This window comes from Pecten maximus, chromosome 11 (assembly GCF_902652985.1).
Source record: "Pecten maximus chromosome 11, xPecMax1.1, whole genome shotgun sequence".
Taxonomy (NCBI): Eukaryota; Metazoa; Mollusca; class Bivalvia; order Pectinida; family Pectinidae; genus Pecten; species Pecten maximus.
This window is the reverse complement of record NC_047025.1, coordinates 6,851,630-6,872,984: the sequence shown is the minus strand read 5'-3', so window position 1 is coordinate 6,872,984 and position 21,355 is coordinate 6,851,630. Positions and strand designations below refer to the sequence as shown.

General features: G+C 35.0%; 1 protein-coding gene across 1 annotated transcript in view; it reads right to left on the bottom strand.

The window, feature by feature from the left end:
• Positions 1–1,927: 1,927 nt before the first annotated feature.
• LOC117337799 overlaps positions 1,928–21,355 on the bottom strand; it is a 20,969-nt gene continuing 1,541 nt past the window's right edge. The window contains exons 2-6 of the mRNA XM_033898918.1: positions 8,595–8,957; positions 6,130–7,084; positions 5,323–5,356; positions 4,743–5,033; positions 1,928–3,769 (exon numbers count right to left, since the gene is read on the bottom strand). Of these exons, the coding sequence (XP_033754809.1) occupies positions 3,453–3,769; positions 4,743–5,033; positions 5,323–5,356; positions 6,130–7,084; positions 8,595–8,957 (1,960 nt within the window). The 3' untranslated portion in view covers positions 1,928–3,452. The remainder of the gene's footprint in view (positions 3,770–4,742; positions 5,034–5,322; positions 5,357–6,129; positions 7,085–8,594; positions 8,958–21,355) is intronic.

The window sequence follows — 21,355 nt, the reverse complement described above, 5'->3', positions numbered from 1 at the left end:
AAAAAAAGTATGCCCCTGAAGGGGAAATATGTGGTGTTCAGTATAAACTCCGACAGCTCTGTGATGTCGGTAACCGATAAAGTGGTTCTCCTCTTCACGGTTTTGTCTCTTTTAAATATGTTCCTTATGATTTGACCGCCTCATCAACTGGTGCATTGGTATAGAGGGACACTTCGTCATGTGAATTGGAAATGTTTTTCACATAGTGATCTGTTTTCCCCACCAGCGGATGAGGCGGAATTGGTAAAACATCTTACCCGTCCCCTACCTACCTACATTAGTACAGTGCATTTAGACGAAATGTCGCGCTACGAATTTGACAGCTGACTTCACTAACTCGCCCTATTGTGAATAGTGAGCTTATTTCAGCGGTCAGAACACTGACATTCGGCTATTGTACTCTTTGATTGACAAGGGAAACAGACGCATTCGAAAGCTCGCAAATTAAGTTTTCTGTTTGTGTATAAAATCAACTTGGTATACATCATTCCAAACTGATTAATCTTACTTTAAACAGAGACAATAGTGGTGACGAAAAATAGAGGAGACTAGAGACAATAATGTTGACGAAAGTTAGAGGAGACCGGATACAATAGTGGTGACGAAAAGCAGAGGAGACCGGATACAATAGTGGTGACGAAAAGAGGAGGAGATCGGAAACAATAGTGGTGACGAAAAGAGGAGAGTAACGAAAACAATAATAGTAACGAAAAATAGAGGAAGACAAGGACAATAGTGTTGGCTAAAAGTAGAGAACAACAGCGACAATAGCAGGGACGAAATTCAGAGGATATCATAGACAACATTAATGACGAAATTTAGAGGACACAAAACACAGCAGTGATGACGAAATTTAGAGGACACCAGAGACAAGAGTGGTGACGTAAAGTAGAGGACAACAGAGACAATATTGGTGACGAAAGGTAGAAGAGACCACAGACAACAGTGGTGACGAAAAGTAGAGGAGAGCAAAGATAATTGTGGGGACGAAAACACACCACACTACTAAAAGTGGAGCTATTATGCTTTTGATCGTGGATATATGTAATCACTATAAATGAACATTTTGATGACATTTCAGTTTCCTTGAACATGTTCCAGAAAAATTAGTATATCAACATGATCAGTCCCAGAACAATGTCACTGTTATTTAAGGTTGATTTTCGCATCACAATTGGTTTCAATGTGTCACTTTTTTTCTGACTGATTTCAAGGGAGCTTCACATGTTATCTCGATATGTATACATTATGAATATATATATATATATTGTTAACCACATTGCACTGTACTTATGATATCACGGACATGGTTACAACGTGGTTCGTTGTTTATTATAATGTACATTTCTGTTTATTGTGTCTATCAAGCAATGAACAATTACGTAAACATTTTTTATAAAAATACGTCCTATTACTAACTGAACGATATTTTTCTTTTGTTTGTTTTTTGTGTTGTTGTCGGTTTTTTGGGGTTTTTTTTTTTGTTTTGTTTTTTTTTTTAATTATAATGGAAACATTCTGATCAGTTATATCTTACTTTTTATTACCGTCGAAATCAAAACCTATAATCAAATAATCAAGTACAAAAAATGAATTATTTGTTATCAATACACGTTAAATACAAAACAATACAAATCAATAAGAGATTATTAATAATACAATGATAACATTTGTAATGATTGGCATGGATAAAACAAGAAAAGAAAGCTAGCAAACATTGATGTTAAGATTATTGGGTTAAGCTTCACTTAATGACATTTAAAAATAAAATGAATATAGACATCTTCACATAAAGAAATAAAATATCATATTTAGTTCTACAAACTGCATGGTGAACTGTCTTTCCATCGAGACAATATGGGTGAATACGTCTTCGGAGGTCATGATGGCAGATTTTGTAAAATCGTCCAAAAAAAAGTCCTAGTTTTTGAAAAACCAGTTGTTACGAAACAAAGAGAAGTAACTCCATTTTAGCTCTATGAACAATTTGTATAACAGATTTTGCTAATTCCGGAAGAAAGTTACTCCATTCTAAAACTTCGGACTTGGACAAGCGTGGTACATGTAAGAATACAGAATTTGTTTGATAACAAGCTTTCTGAGAGTATTGCTAAAGCAATACATGTCTATGTCCCCTACCGGCCCCAGCTAAAAGTAATAACAGCGACCCTGACCTTGACCCAAAAACCTCGAAACTCGAACTTAATCTCTAGCTACTCATATTGAAGGTACATACCAACATACCTTGAGGCATGGATGAGAAAAACTGAGTGGACTGACAGACAGACTGACTGACACATGGAGAGAAACCAACCCTCTTTCACCGGTAGGGGACTTATAAATAATATGTAAAGTAACATAGACAGAGATAAAAAAAATCAGGAATGAGAATAAAATTCCTCTAATCCTCTACTGTCTCCCGTAAATTATTACACTTTCATAATTTTATAATGTCGTCCTTTGTTGTAAAGAGTAATAATAAACCATGATAATAATGCAATTGAGCTATGCAAAAAAAAAAAAAAAAAAATTAAATCTATATGTCATAAAAAAAACTGTTCCAAGTGTATACAAATGGAATCAAGCGTAAATATGGAAAATATTAGCTTCCCAGGTTTAGAGCAACATGCATACAGAGGGCGGACAAAAACATATATATATTCATTCCTTCATTACATTTCTAATTTGATAATAAACAACTATTCATTGTGCTGATTTATTATGATCTTATTACAATCATGATCTTTATAATTAGTAGCATTATCTTTATTTGCCCATTTAAGAAAATTTAAAGAACAGAATAAAGTAGTCAAAATGATGAATAAGATTTTAAATGCAAACTCAAATAGACGATATGGCAAAATTAGAGCAGCGCATCATCAGTTGAAGCGACTATAACTGAAAAATCACTGATGGAAAAATATACAAGGCGAATTATTTTATTCTAAATCATAAAACTAAGACTTTTCGTTAATTACGAAAATTAAACGTGTTAGCAAACGTATTTTATAAATACCTTTATCAGCCACGGCCATGACCGTGTTTTGTGTTTAACTATATACACAAAAGAATTAAGTAATCATTGGAAATATGTCTTAAGCATTTTTGATCGAAATAATGTTGACTGATGCCAGACAAATGTTAACTCTAAAATAATGTATTTGGTCCATACATTATTTTGCCACCAATTAGTAGGTGGAATAATTCAAAATCTGAATGTCAGTTTAAATTCACACTGAACATAATGCCATACGCATTGATTACTGCACACCGTCACTGATCTGGCACAGCTTTCGTACGATCACATTGTAAACTTTTTTCTCTGAGTGTCTTAGATATATCATTGATCTATGTATAGCTTCTCTGTTTTTACGAAAGTTTATTAAGAGTTTGTGCAACATGTGAGGAATAATACGTTTTGTCAATGTTCTTGACTTAGGAAATGAGACATTTCAAACTTCGTCTCCTGGCTTCTCCTGAGATTGTGACCAGATTTGTGCCGTTGTATGCCAGTCCATCTGACACACTTCCATCGCTGTCAACAACCTGCCTATAGTTGCTTGCTGCCTGTATTTCATTCTCCAACACCGAAGAAGAGCAGCCATCCTTTCCTGGAAGTTGCTATGCTGGCACTGAATCTGATCTATAACCGGAGGCATCAGTCCGAGCTCCAGACACAGGTTGAAGAACTTCTTGTCAATGGTTTCAACAATTTGTGTTATTTCATCATCAGATGGGACTCTGATCCAGACATCATTTCGAACAAAACCTGTAAAAAATGTGTGTTCTTTTAAACATACTGTTTAAAAAAATGCAATCAATGATTGCGAAAGCTCACCGGCGGCAGCAATCACACTATGCATTCATTTTTCATGTATGTATAAACATGTCATTTTGAAATTGTATGTCACATAATTTCGCTCCTAGATCTCTAATGGATGTATAAACCAAATAAGAAGGGTGTGGACAAGCTTTTCGATACTAACACCCAAAATCTTTAAATTTAGTTTTTGTGTCAAAAAAGTAAGTCCACTAAATGGTAAAATGCCAAAGTGCAATTTTTTTCTGCATGATTTGCCAAAACATCACTCCTGGATCTCTAATGAATGTATAAACCAAATTAGAAAGGTGATAGGTGTATACTTTTGGACTCACCCCCAAAACTTTAGCGTGAGTTTTGGTGCCAAAAAAGTTAAGTCCACAAAATGGTAAAATGCGAAAAAATAACAATTTTTTTCTGCAAGATTTTGCCAAAACATCATTAATAGAATAGGGGGGATGGATGGTTGGGGGGTGGGGGATGGTATGTTAAATATTCTCATTCTTGCTTGAATAGGGATGTATACTTAGGTTTCTCTCTTAATATGCCTATTTATGGGGAATAATTATCACTGCTCTTAGGTTTGCGGGGAAGTCGTAATTATCTCTCTATAAAGTCGTCTTGTGGGGAATATTACCCATAATTATTCAAGCCCACTTCTACGGCAGTGTGAGGAAATGAAATTTGCTAGTTGTTCTAAAAATAACACATTTTCAACTTTTGGCGACAACTTACACATTTTCGCATCCGGATTCTTTTCAAATAGTGCTTGGATTTGTGGGGAAACAGAGGAATCCCCATAAAACATTATTCCCCACAATGTTGGTCAAAAGTCTAATTATATTCCCCATAGGCATGGTATTGCGAGGGCTCTCTCTCTCTCTCTCTCTCTCTCTCTCTCTCTCTCTAAGTCACGTCAAACCTTGACAAGATGATTTCTGGTTCGTTTCTATAACTTCAGAGATGCGATCCGTTGCCATGTCAACATTTTCCATGGCCCTTTTGATGTCATGGAACGTCTGATTCGGATAGATGCTTGTCCATTGTAGAAACATCTTCGTGACCTGTGTGATTGACGCCAGGACAGACGATTCTTTCTTGGCATGTTTGATTTCTGTATCAGTAATTCCAAGCTCAATAAACAACCTATCACAGGAAGACGCATCAACTAGACGTGACAGACGACCAAGTTCCTTCGGAGTCGGCCTTCCTTCTAGATCAACAGATGTTTTATCACATAACTACAGTATGTAATCTTAAAATAGTAATACAACAATTTTCTGTCTATAATTTCTGTGGGTTTGTATTACGCAAATAAAGACAAACTGATTTTTTTTTCACTCGCACTTGTCATAGCTCCAACCGCGATATCTTGTACACCTATCTTGATTTTCCATTGTTATCACGAACTGCAATATTGAAAACAAATTTAAAAAAAAAAAGTGTTTCCTCATTTGGTTATATTAGATTTGGCGACATATCTTATATGAGTTTACCCTTACCTGCGATGTTGTTTTTGTCTTGAGTCTTTGCATCCTACAAATGTCATTATAATGTATAAACAAATATTTTTTATTATGATAAACACATTTTAATAAAAACGAATAATATAAACGATAATGACAAAAATACTTTATCTTCATTCGATTACGCTTTGAAAAAGCTCTTCTCACATGTGGCCGAAATATAGAATATACATTATTAGTAGCATGGTCAAAAACAGTAAATGCATGAAATAAGAATAAGTAGCCTGATTGAGACAAATATGGTATCACAGAATGATTTGATTATATCATAGCATACGATATCTGTACACAGATTTAGCAAAATATGAAAAATAGTGTAATCATTACAATAAGTGATCAAAGTCATGGATATAGATATTATCATGTTGCCTTGAAATATGAAAACATAAACACTAATATATGTCAACTATTTATATATGCCAAAGGGAAAATTTTGGCCAATGATACGCCAAGATAGCGTGAATTAAAACAGAAACTATTTAAGTGTTGCGGGATATAAACATATATCAGTGATATTAAGAACTTATAAATACATCTGAACTTTTCTTTCTTGACAATTTATAACTTAAATTTTCCAACTGAAATATCAAGTCATATCGGAGAACTGTTTATCTTTTTCTTACTACCCATTAACGTTGTTTTAGTTGGGGATTTGATATCAATTTATATCAACATTACCAGGTTTTAACTTTAATAGTCTTCTCCAAAATAATTATGTTAGATAAGGACGATGATTCAATGTTTTTTGGTCTTTTTATGATACATATGTAATCCTATTGTTACCTCTGTGACGTCCCAATAGTCAGCGTCTATTTTTGACAGACGATGTTGTCCTCGACAATCTCCGCCTTTACAGGGCACGCCTCTTTCTGCGTGGATGATGCCGTACAGCTGTACTGGGGTATCGTAAGGACTCAGGTGGAAGTTGCAGTGAAGTTGGCGTGAGTACTGAAAGTGTTGTTGGTTACTCATTTGCAGTGTTTCCTGGATAATGTCTTCGATAGAGAGCCTAACACGTTTACCAGAATCGGCAGGAAGCTTAGATTCCGTGGGACTGAACACTGTCACGGCTATGGTGGACCTCTCTGCGTGCAGGGACAAGATCATTCTGGTTAGGTCGTCGACCTCAAAACATCCAAAATCCATATAGAGACAATCTGTATTCTCTGTCGTCGACTCGCTACCTTCTGTCGCTTCCCCGAAGCATTGTGTTGACAGTGAAGTTGTCTTATACTTCCTCAGAACCTGGGCAAATGCTCTGTGGAAAAGCTCGTATGGTACGTAGACGTCATCAAATACGAAACATAACGTTTTAGAGACAGCACGATTTCTGCGCTCGAGGGATTTGACTTCATCAGTAAGCCCATCTATGTCTTGTAGCTCCATAAGTTTGCTGGGAATGGTATACGTTTCGCTGAATTGTGCACCTTCTGTGGCGGTTTTCGACAGTAGTATTTTCACTATCAGTCCAAACTTTTCCATCAGAGCAAGGAGGACTGTTTTGAAGGGAGCGAACGCTTCGTTCTTTTTCATACAGAGAAGACCTTCAATCAAGTTCTGGGTCAACTCGCCCTTTGAAATGTACAACTCCAGGTCTCGGTTTAGCAGCAGATCATTCTTTGGAAGAAACTGGGCATCGGTAAGGAGGATGCTGAAGAAATCAGCAAGCCACTGGGGGTCAGTGATGACAAAGTCGAATTCCCGGAAATATATCACAGACCTTGTGCAGTGAAGGTACCTAAATGAATTATATCATTTGAACTTAATACGTATCTAAATGAAAAAGGAAAATACCTACCCGCAAAAACAGAAACACATAACGTTTCCCAGTGGAGTATACTTTGATCTGTAAATTAAATATTTGGCAGGTGATAAAGCTTTCTCGTCAATCTAACCTAACATCATACTGTCGTTGTATTTTTTTTAATAATTTCTTTATCTAAATCATGTCACCTGATAAAGCTAACGAGATTTGTTTTCAAACATTTATTCTAACTAAGACTATGGGTTTAGCCCCATAAATTTTCCACGTTGGCATTTTGATTTCGACATTGAATAACTCGAATTGAGGGGTGTAGGAAACAGACTTCCGAAAATATGCCCTTCCATTTCTTACACGTCAACTTCATTTTTTAGGAAGACTGCTCGACTACAAGCTGCCAGAGCATATCGTTATTATCTCATGGCAAACAATGCTCAGCTTATGGAATGGCCTTCATATAGCCCCGATATGTCTCTGATTACACATCTTAACCTAGTAGGAATATCAGAAGCCGTTAGAACCTTACAACTAATCGCGCCCAGTTGTTTGAGTGAAAAAATGTTAAAGAATAAAACAACATTCATTTGACGCTTATATACATTCAGATGAATTCAATGCAAAGGTAAATATAAGGCGCATGCTTAAGATATGTAAACATATCAGATAACCCTGCATATTACATACAATAGAGTATATATATTTGTAATCTATACAACGTTTGCAATCTTATTACAGCTCTGAAGGATAAGTACACTTATTTTTACTATGCTTTATAGACCTGTGAATACCATATTAACGAATTCAAAAACAATTGAAATATGTTGTACGTGAAGTTTTCATGCAATCTTACCTTCACTGTGAGGCAACATTTTTTCGCTGTAGACAAAATGCACGTTCGGAAAATCCGGAAATTTAAAATCCGGAACCAATTCATTTATATGAGTTTTAACAAATTTGAAGCTTGTATGTATTACTTTATAATTTTTAATAATTTAATAATTTGATAATAATTAAATAATTGCATTTCATAATACAGGAGTTATATGCTTAACACAAAACTCATCAATGGGCAGGAAGGTTTTTTTTCTGTGGACTGCTACAATAAGATAATACGTGTATGAATCCGTGTCAGAGGTACAACACTCGATACTGAAACGATTTTTTTTTATACGGGTGGGGTTGTATCCCATTCGAAATGACTATTATCTCTTGTGACATGCTGTAGATACCAAGATTCTTCTAATATGAAAGCTTGTATAGATTGATCAAATCATGACCATTTGGTTCTAAACTGTCCGATAAAGAAACATCTTAAAAAGTATGCTTTTGTAAAATCATGGTACACAGAATGTTGAAAAAAAATCAAAGAAATCGCACAGCCATGAACAACAGTTTCAAATGCCATCCTGTCATTCCAATAAAGTTAAAGTAACCGTCAGTTACGTCTTAATGTCAGCATACGTTACATAAGTGTAGACATACTCACTCCAGGGCAAGTTTGATCTCATCTTCATCACTTAATGGGGCACTGGATTTTTCATTCATTTCAGTCACCTCCGCCAGTTTAAGTATTCTTGTTCCCTGTTTCCTGGCTTTGAATAGATCCAATTCAAATCTTAACCACGTAGTAGGAATTTCTCTCTCCCATTGATCCTGGTGTTTCGCTGCTTCTGTTATGAATCCTCGCAATGTTTCTAGATCTGTATCATCATTGCCGAGGCTGTTGTCGAGGGTACAGAACTTAACAAAGTGGAGTGTTGACAATTCGGGAAATTTTGTGATGCTCTTCCTGATGTGTTCTATCTGTTTGTTGTAGTCCTGAAAATAATTCCGACAAATCACATCATATCTAAATATTCACCAGAGTTTAACTACAAGTTTTGAGTAAACAGGTTCATGAGATATGAAGTCAATATACTTGTTTGTAAAATATGTTTGTATTCGTTTAGAAAATACCTTAGAAAATTATTGCCGTGTAACTCATGATGTTTACTATGAACAACGAAATGCATGCAGAATATCCCGCGATGTATATATACTGTATACAGATTATTATACGAAAAACTGTGACATTCGTTAACGTTATTGCTTGTTCAGTAATCACCAAATCACAACACGTGATCTTGGTACTAGGAGTAGCCATATTGTTTGTTATATCAGCCATAGCTATTCAAACTGACTTCGGTATCATTCAGAGTACTTCCAGTCAAATAAAACCGGTCACGTGTTGAAGTATAATGAATCGTTTTAGAATTTTTAGATATGAAAAGATGTATTTCATCAGAACAATCCTTTAGACAAATATCCTTAGGCTAGTAGACAATGTTGTCAGGCATACATGTCAGTAAAAATTGCTGGAGTTAACTTACCAATAACGGTAATGTCATCACATTATAACGGTTGTAATTATATCTATGTTACATCATTTAAGGTGATATTCGTTGCCAGCTAAGGTAACGTTTGTGTTGTCACTTACATAAATGTATGAACGATTTTGAATAATTTGGGGCGACAGATACACATACTCACATACACACACTGAGAGACAGACATAAAGAGGGAGAGAGACGTGGAACCACAGGCGACTGGTTCGGGTCTATTCCGGCCAGTATGCTGGGATAAGCATTATATCCCAACATGTATAATGTTAGGTACATACTTTGAATATCTATTTGATATGTAGAATATAATGAACATGAAGAAGACTTCTGCGTCACCATTCATCATTCAACATAAACAGTTATAAAATACTATATTGTTATTGATATCGTTTCTGGTGATGTTACGGGATTTACGTATTGCTAAAGCAATACTTGTCCCCTACTGCCCCCAGTTAAGAATTACACTAAAATGATTAATAAAGATAGTGACATTTAATGATGCTTTGGGAAAATGAAAAGTATACAACCTATTCTAAGATAATAATAGAAGCAATTTGCAAGCACTGACGAGATTTTCAAAAAATAGCAGCGGTGACCTTGACTCAAAAATCCTTAATCTCAAAACTCCTCTGATATATTATGGTCCTTTGTAATTGTGTAAAGTTTGATCGAAATACCCAACGGGGAAGCCGCTGGAACGCTGACCAGGATATTCTTAAATAAGTAACAATGACCTTGACCTTGATCCAATAACTCTTGACTCTGAGATAATTGCTATTCTAAATTCTGACGCGAATCGTTTGCAACGTGTGTTTTCATTTGATACGGTAAATGTTCTAATCTACGATAGCACCATGATCAATCGTGCTAAGCTCCGCGAATCGCGCTCAAGGAACGCCCATCGTGCTTACGCCACACCGCTCATGTGGGTTTATGTTGCGTCCAATTTTGTTGCTCATTAGTGTATTCATATTAAATATACATTGTTGTACATTGTGCAACTTGTACATTCCTATGACGTCACATTGTTTACAGATGCCGCATTGTGTCTGCACTGCCTGACAAGATGGCTGATTTCAATTGATCAGTTATGGTAAAACAACCTCAATCAATATCAGATGTGAATGTAGTTTTAAGAAAAAACGGCATGTTGCGCAAAAGACTAACGTTGTCAGTGCATTCGTGATCGCGGCTTAGATCGACTGTCTTGGTAACGACGAGGACGGTGGTTTTTAATTTTTTAAATTACGACCAACTGCATTCGTCTATCGACGTTTGTTCGTTTCTATATGCCGATTTCGGTACTTAAAACACGGAAGAGTTCCAATAATAAAGCATCTACATTTAATACTTGCTCTATAAATCTTCCTAGAACACCCGACTACCAAAAATCAATACTTGTGAAACAGATACGAGCTTGAAGGTGATTGCACGACAACAACAAAAAGTGCTGTACATTCTTACGAAAATGACAAACATCGTCAAAATTATGGGCCCGAATCACTCACCTGCAATGCAGTGATCTATTCTAATATGGATCCAGCATTTATTTGAAAGCATGCTACAGGGCCATTATAATGTCTCTCGGCACTTTGGCTATTCAGAAGTCATTTAAAAAATTAAGCATACTTGACCAACGTGACCTTGAATGTGAGTCAGGGTCATACATTTGAACAAACTTGGTAGCCCTTTACCCCAGCATGCCACAGACCTAATATCAACTCCCAAGGACTCTTGGTTATTGAGAAGTCGTTTAAAGATTTTAGCCTTTTTGACTCACGTGACCTTGAATGAAGGTCAATGTCATTCATTTGAACAAACTTGGGAGCCATTCACTCCAGCATGCTACAGGTTAAATATCAACTCCCTTGGACGCTTGGTTATTGAGCAAATGTAATATAACGATTTCAGTCTATTTGATCCATGTGACCTTGAATGAAGGTCAAAGTTATTCATTTGAATAATTTTTGGAGCCCCTCATCCCAGCATGCTGCAGACCAAATATCAACTCCCTGTTACGCTTAGTTATTGAGCAGTAGTCGTTTAAAGTTTTGAGCATTTTTGAACTATGTGACCTTGAATGAAGGTCAAAGTCATTCATTCGAACAAACTTGGTAGCCCTCCACCACAGCATGCTAAATATCCAATATCAACACCCTTGGACTTTTGGTTATTGAGGAGAAATCGTTTAAATATATTAGTCTTTTTGACCCCTGTGGCCTTGAATAAAGGTCAAAGTTATTCATTTGAACAACACTTGGTAGCACTTCACCCTAGTATGCTACAGACTCAATATCAACTCCCTATGACGCCTGGTTATTCAGAAGAAGTAATTTAAAGATTTCAGCCTATTTGATCCATATGACCATGAATGAATGTAAAGGTCATTCATTTGAACAAAACTTGGTAGCACTTCACCCCAGCATGATACAGACTCAATATCAACTCCCTGGGACGCTTGGTTATTCAGAAGAAGTAATTTAAAGAGTTCAGCGTATTTGATCCATGTGACCTTGAATGAAGGTCAATGTCATTCATTTGAACAGCCTTGGGAGCCCTTCATCCAAGCATACTACAGATCCAATATCAACTTCCTGGAACTTTTGGTTATTGAGAAGAAGTCGTTTAAAATTTCAGCCTATTTGATCCTTATGACCTTGAATGAAGGTCAATGTCATTCATTTAAACAAAATAGGTAGCACTTCATCCCCAGCATGCTACAGACCCAATAACGACTCCCTCGGACTCTTGGTTATTAAGAAGAAGTCGTTTAAAGAATTTAGCCTATTTGATCCCTGTGACCTTGAATGAAGGTCAAGGTGATTCATTTGAACACACTTTGTAGCCCTTTACCCCAGCATGCTACAGACCTAATATCAAGTCCCTGGGTATTTTGGTTATTGAGAAGAAGTTGTTTAAATGGACAAGTTGACGCCGGACGGACGGACGGACGACGGACACCGCACCACGGCATAAACTCACTTGCCCTTCGGGCAGGTGAGCTAAAAAGTAGTCAATTAATCGCACATCGTCAATTAATACCAGTTTATAACGCCATTATGTAACCGTACGTGAATAAATGGAAGAATGTACAACACTTTTCCTTGGTTTCCAAGTACGATGAACAAGTGTACCACGTGTGTTTGTACGGCAAAATACGTTAGTCGGGTGCTCTGGCCATATTTATCGACCAAGTGTTAATGTAGTCCTTTGTGCCGGTCACGTGACATGGCGAGAACACTAGGACCGACGAAAACATCCCGATAAGGATTTAGGACACCTAACATTCAAATCCGGTCGAAAAAACAAACAGAAATGACGGGGAAAAGATTAAATAATGAATTTACTTATACACATAACAATTTTTGTTCTATTTAATTATAAATGCAACATTTACCCAAATGCGCTATTTCCAATCAAAACAATATGGCGTCAAGTTCGCCTCTTAGGGAAATTTAAAACCCGTGGGATAGGAATGAAGGTGAAGAAATCGAAAATAACATGTCCCGTTGCTACCATGCATTTATACTGCATCTACCAACAACAAATTCTGAATATGAATATAATTTCACTATATTCAAGATCTGTTTGGGTCTCCCAAAAATCAAAGTCGGTGTCGGTGCCAGAAAGGGAAATGTCTAACAATTTCAAGAAGATGAAGCATTTTCCTAATTAAACATTCAGTAGTCATATATGATATAATAGAGATTTGAACTTCCGATGTATTGTCCGTAGTGGCATATTGTTCCAATTACTCCCCTCCATGAAACGTGAATTGTGAGAGCGATCTCCCTTCAAACAGAAACCTTGAAGACAGGAAAATCCCAGCAGAAGAAACCATTCACCTTCGCACCTGACCTAATTACTACGCATTCTTTTTTTATAGGAACGTATGTATTTGTTTTTCAAATATTAAGACCTAACGTTTCATTCTCGTATATATGAAGTACCGTACCTATTTCAAACGTCAATTCATCAATAAAATCCATACAAACTTCGAACACCCGTTTCCTTTCGAGATTTGGTTTAGGTAAAAAAAAAAACACACCACATCGGCCGATGTTTATACTTTTCTCGCTATAATTCAAAATTTTGACAAATACTGACTTGATAATCAGCACCTTTATAATATGAATGACTGGCTACAAAATACATGCAAGACAGAGAAGGAAGGCGAAGAGAAAACGAAGAGAAAACGCAGATAAAACGTATTAAGCGACCGTCAGAACGGTAACATATCATAGAACATTTCCCGGACGGAAATTCCGTGTTTTGATCTTGTTTAGTTGTTATTTTTACTCTTCACCTGTTGATTTTATATGTATATCTGTACATCAATAATTCGATATGACCTTATTGTACAGTACGAGGAGGGTGATTTGGTACTCAAACGCTCACAGAGCGTTGATCCGCGCAGCCATCCGCTCAGAATGTGAGCGGGTTTGCAGCGGTGTACTGTAATATGTTCAGTAGAAGTTTATATAATTATACTTAGAACTGGTAAATAATCATATCTTCATGTACACATGTTAGCTAATTTGCCAATAATTAGATGGACCTCGGTTCTCTAAACAACTTGGATGTTATCTATACTATGTTCATGTAATACTGGTTGTATCCAATTATCTTTGTGCAGTTATAATTAATGTGGTGTTTACATGTAGACTTCATGTCACGAACCCCATAACCATATTAAGTTAGGGGAAATCTATCTGTCCGGCCAATGCACATCATGATCATTATAAAAGAGTAGCCTTCGATTGAAACTATGGTCATTACTACCCGTCTGCACGGACACGTCGGTCCTTCGGCCGTGCTTTGCACGGACAAGGTCGCTCTTAGCCGTCTGCGTACGGACACATCATATACCCACCTGCACCAATAAACAGAGGAACCTCAACTCTACGACTTCATCGTTATTCAACTCTACAACTACAACATCTACAATCTATACCATAAAAACACATAAGAAGTTATTATATTTGATTTGATGCCGTGACCCAAAAACGAACCTGGGATTGGACTCAAAACCGAAGAATACCACTACACGGATACGGATTTAAGGTACGTGAATTTGTTCAATTTTTATTTTGCACGATACATTTGTACCACATTCCTATATATTTACTTTTTACATATACAATAATGTTTATGATTGCAAGACTATCTATGTTGTTACCAATACAAATCATTTTTCACAGCCCTAGAGACAAGATAAATCTATTGAAATAGATTATAATGCATATTCACAGAACAATGACAAACAAACATACAACCCAAGGAGCCGACCACCCAAACATCACATCACACACCACACACTATACTCATAGTGATACTGACCACAACTCCCAATACTTTAACAGACACCATGCACATTATTCTCATAAGTATGACCAGCACAATCATAATTACCAGTGAAATGCCTTATTACCTAACCCCTTTACACATCATTCCAGAGCCCACAAGATACATCACCAGGGGGGCACAGCAGGCATTCCACTTACACTATACCAGCACAGCATCATCAACACTCATTCAATCACTCTGGGTAGCACCCTAACCACAGGTCATATAAACACGGAAACAGGAAATTGAAAAACAAGCACAAATACTCATGACTGAAAAACATATTTTCGAATACTTCTCTCAAACTATTTAGCACAAAAATATAATTATTTTATAATTTGAAAATTTTAATTTCCCCCCACAATAACATCAACAAAGGTACTAACATAAATATACTATCTATAGTTTTGAACTCTCACCTCGTTAAATTAATTTCCCTATATTTACATAAAAACAACAGTTCTGCAAAATCCAAAAATCAAACTCTTTTGTTAATTATATTTTGAAACTTTTTTTCTTAATTGTAAACTGTTCATGAATTGTGCTTTGACTATTTCATCCTCAGAAATGTTCCTTCAATACTTAAGTTTTTTGTTTTCACATCTATGCACTATTTCACTATATTATATGGAGAGTTTTACCCTACGTGATTTAACACGGGGATTATTATGTAAATTAAAACTCTACCATTATATGTCAGAGTCGGAGTAAGCGATGTGATATTACACACACTATTAATATATTCTCCGTTACTCATACGGCATATCACACACTACATAACAAACGGTTTGGAAATACCTGAAGCAGTTTAATGCCGGGATAAAAAATTGAAGAATATTGTATTCATGTTTCCACATCCGGAGCATCACATCAACACAACACATCACAAGGAACTTTTCTGAGATAATTCATTATTTTCATTTTATTATTAGTCTTAGCCTTACAGTGTGCGAGACATCATGGCTTGTGTTATAGAGGGTATTACCTCGACCGAGCAATTTTCCATTACTTTTCATTTTTAAACAAACAGAGCACAATTATGAACATTTCAATAATACCAAAATTTTACTGATACCAGTGACATGTTTAATCGTAAATTGAACTTTTCCGTGTTTAATTAACTTTCGTAAACTTTTCTATTACTTTTCCGTAAAACTATATTTTCATATTCTTATAAACAATTTGTATCTTAACTTGTACTGCAATATGAATGTTTTTTTACACACCTTTACAATGATATATACATAAATATTTGGTTCATTCCATATTTTAATAATATACAATGTCCTACAACTTCATGTAATACAATGTACAAATATCTTTAAAGAGAGGTTCATATATAAACATATTCGCACACAAGGCAAACAATTTTTGTTTGTTATGCATTTTAACATAAGTTATATACCATTCATACATACTTGTACGCACTATTTCACAATCAACAATCCTTCTAATTTTAATTCAGTTATAATTATCTCTTCAATTGGTGGTACAATAATGATACTTGTAACTTATCCTAGGGTGTATTTGGTACAGATGTATTTGGCAAAAGAGAAAAATTAACAAATTTGCAAACTCTTTAAATCTAAATCCTTTGCAAACCTCTACAAATGACCCCGTCAAAGAGAGAATTACGTTTCATCCAACGCCAGTTACCAACCGACCAACGTCCGAAATCATCAAATTCACGACATCAACGCCCTACAGACCAGCAAGTGTGTATCCCCGTCTCGCCTCCATCATGCCATCGCCGGACATTGAAGAAGATTTTTAATACTGGATTGTTTCAAATTAAAATCAGTGTTCCTACCATTCGTATATTTCAATAACATTTACAACTTCATCGCGTAATTTCATCTGTGTATTTTCAGTGACTTTTTCATCGTCGTGTGAAAGTGATTTTCGTTCACTTCCTATGTGACTTTTTAAAATATGTATAAGTATATTCAATTATCGGTGGATTATTAATTCAATATGTGAAGAGGAACTTTTTTCAACTTTATGCTTAAACCAATATATACGAACTGTGCTGTTCTAATGTATCATCATATCACCTATAGTTCCAGATCATAATATCAACGTACTAAATATTACAATCTACAATGGAGAGTTTGCTCACGTGATTATACACGGAGTTTTAAATTGTTATATAAACTCTTCCATTATATTATATGTCAAGAGTCGGAATTGAGTGAGATGATTAAACATCCACATATTATTTGTTTTTCCGTACTCGTACGACATTTTTATTTCAACTACATTGTACCATGGATTCGACGGATTGGGAACACCCGATGCAGTTTTATGCCAGGATGAAGATGTTAATTACGTTCACCATATTCGGACATTCCACTATTGCCTTTACATTACTGATTTAATTTTATATATCTGGAACTTTCGTGTTAATATTCATCATTTTCGCCCTATATTCACAGCCTAATTGATGTGCGTGAAGTCATTCTTGGGAGAAAAGTTGGTAGTACAACAGAACCAATAACTCATTAACTTTTCATTTGTGTTATTACTGCAATGCAGAACTTTTCGACTGATTTCAAGTTTGATGTTTCCTGTTTCGGCCTGTGCAAAGAACTGTTTATACTTTACAATTGACTCTTCACCATGATTAATCAATGTCTTAAAAATTCAATTTTAAAACTACATAAAATTATATGTATTATATTCACCGTTAATTTAATATTGCATATTTCTTTATCATATATATTTCTTAATTGCCATATTTTAATGATAAATGTAATTTTATACTTACATTTATGTACATTATATATATATATATATATATATATATATTACCATGTATATGTATTTTTTTATCATGATGTGCATTCGTAATGGCTGTGACACTAGTTTATATCATATTATTTGTTATCGTGATGTTCCACTACAACGATAATTATTATAATGATAATTTCAAATATCAAATTAAGTTTAACATTATGTCATTAATGTTACAATTACATATACATGTATTTACATTGACAATATTATCAGTATCAGTATTTTGTATCCTATTAATTTTAATACGTTAAGGATAGATTTCGTTAAATTCTACAAATACTTTTTTATATTTATTGCATAGAAACGTTCATGTAAGTCATACTTTTGATTTAACCTGTTAAATCTACATGTTAAAAATAAGTGTTAATTTCGACTATTTCGCTTACGCTTGATGTCAAATTATATCTAATTTGAAATCTTTTAAATTGCATAGAAACGAAATGTACTGTAATATGTTCAGTAGAAGTTTATATAATTATACTTAGAACTGGTAAATAATCATATCTTCATGTACACATGTTAGCTAATTTGCCAATAATTAGATGGACCTCGGTTCTCTAAACAACTTGGATGTTATCTATACCATGTTCATGTAATACTGGTTGTATCCAATTATCTTTGTGCAGTTATAATTAATGTGATGTTTACATGTAGACTTCAGGTCACGAACCCCATAACCATATTAAGTTAGGGGAAATCTATCTGTCCGGCCAATGCACATCATGATCATTATAAAAGAGTAGCCTTCGATTGAAACTATGGTCATTACTACCCGTCTGCACGGACACGTCGGTCCTTCGGCCGTGCTTTGCACGGACAAGGTCGCTCTTAGCCGTCTGCGTACGGACACATCATATACCCACCTGCACCAATAAACAGAGGAACCTCAAATCTACGACTTCATCGTTATTCAACTCTACAACTACAACATCTACAATCTATACCACAAAAACACATAAGATGTTATTATATTTTATTTGATGCCGTGACCCAAAAACGAACCTGGGATTGGACTCAAAACCGAAGAATACCACTACACGGATACGGATTTAAGGTACGTGAATTTGTTCAATTTTTATTTTGCACGATACATTTGTACCACATACCTATATATTTACTTTTTACATATACAATAATGTTCATGATCGCAAGACTATCTATGTTGTTACCAATAAAAATCATTTTTCACAGCCCTAGAGACAAGATAAATCTATTGAAATAGATTATAATGCATATTCACAGAACAATGACAAACAAACATACAACCCAAGGAGTCGACCACCCAAACATCACATCACACACCACACACTATACTCATAGTGATACTGACCACAACTCCCAATACTTTAACAGACACCATGCACATTATTCTCATAATTATGACCAGCACAATCATAATTACCAGTGAAATGCCTTATTACCTAACCCCTTAACACATCATTCCAGAGCCCACAAGATACATCACCAGGGGGGCACAGCAGGCATTCCACTTACACTATACCAGCACAGCATCATCAACACTCATTCAATCACTCGGGGTAGCACCCTAACCACAGGTCATATAAACACGGAAACAGGAAATTGAAAAACAAGCACAAATACTCATGACTAAAAAACATATTTTCGAATACTTCTCTCAAACTATTTAGCACAAAAATATAATTATTTTATAATTTGAAAATTTTAATTTTCCCCCACAATAACATCAACAAAGGTACTAACATAAATATACTATCTATAGTTTTGAACTCTCACCTCGTTAAATTAATTTCCCTATATTTACATAAAAACAAGTTCTGCAAAATCCAAAAATCAAACTCTTTTGTTAATTATATTTTGAAACTTTTTTTCTTAATTGTAAACTGTTCATGAATTGTGCTTTGACTATTTCATCCTCAGAAATGTTCCTTCAATACTTAAGTTTTTTGTTTTCACATCTATGCACTATTTCACTATATTATATGGAGAGTTTTACCCTACGTGATTTAACACGGGGATTATTATGTAAATTAAAACTCTACCATTATATGTCAGAGTCGGAGTAAGCGATGTGATATTACACACACTATGAAAATAGTCTCCGTTACTCATACGGCATATCACACACTACATAACAAACGGTTTGGAAATACCCGAAGCAGTTTAATGCCGGGATAAAAAATTGAAGAATATTGTATTCATGTTTCCACATCCGGAGCATCACATCAACACAACATATCACAAGGAACTTTTCTGAGATAATTCATTATTTTCATTTTATTATTAGTCTTAGCCTTACAGTGTGCGAGACATCATGGCTTGTGTTATAGAGGGTATTACCTCGACCGAGCAATTTCCCATTACTTTTCATTTTTAAACAAACAGATCACAATTATGAACATTTCAATAATACCAAAATTTTACTGATACCAGTGACATGTTTAATCGTAAATTGAACTTTTCCGTGTTTAATTAACTTTCGTAAACTTTTCTATTACTTTTCCGTAAAACTATATTTTCATATTCTTATAAACAAGTTGTATCTTAACTTGTACTGCAATATGAATGTTTTTTTACACACCTTTACAATGATATATACATAAATATTTGGTTCATTCCATATTTTAATAATATACAATGTCCTACAACTTCATGTAATACAATGTACAAATATCTTTAAAGAGAGGTTCATATATAAACATATTCGCACACAAGGCAAACAATTTTTTTTTGTTATGCATTTTAACATAAGTTATATACCATTCATACATACTTGTACGCACTATTTCACAATCAACAATTCTTCTAATTTTAATTCAGTTATAATTATCTCTTCAATTGGTGGTACAATAATGATACTTGTAACTTATCCTAGGGTGTATTTGGTACAGATGTATTTGGCAAAAGAGAAAAATTAACAAATTTGCAAACTCTTTAAATCTAAATCCTTTGCAAACCTCTACAAATGACCCCGTCAAAGAGAGAATTACGTTTCATCCAACGCCAGTTACCAACCGACCAACGTCCGAAATCATCAAACTCACGACATCAACGCCCTACAGACCAGCAAGTGTGTATCCCCGTCTCGCCTCCATCATGCCACCGCCGGACATTGAAGAAGATTTTTAATACTGGATTGTTTCAAATTAAAATCAGTGTTCCTACCATTCGTATATTTCAATAACATGTACAACTTCATCGCGTAATTTCATCTGTGTATTTTCAGTGACTTTTTCATCGTCGTGTGAAAGTGATTTTCGTTCACTTCCTATGTGACTTTTTAAAATATGTATAAGTATATTCAATTATCGGTGGATTATTAATTCAATATGTGAAGAGGAACTTTTTTCAACTTTATGCTTAAACCAATATATACGAACTGTGCTGTTCTAATGTATCATCATATCACCTATAGTTCCAGATCATAATATCAACGTACTAAATATTACAATCTACAATGGAGAGTTTGCTCACGTGATTATACACGGAGTTTTAAATTGTTATATAAACTCTTCCATTATATTATATGTCAAGAGTCGGAATTGAGTGAGATGATTAAACATCCACATATTATTTGTTTTTCCGTACTCGTACGACATTTTTATTTCAACTACATTGTACCATGGATTCGACGGATTGGGAACACCCGATGCAGTTTTATGCCAGGATGAAGATGTTAATTACGTTCACCATATTCGGACATTCCACTATTTCATACTGTATTTTTATCTGAACTTACTGTATT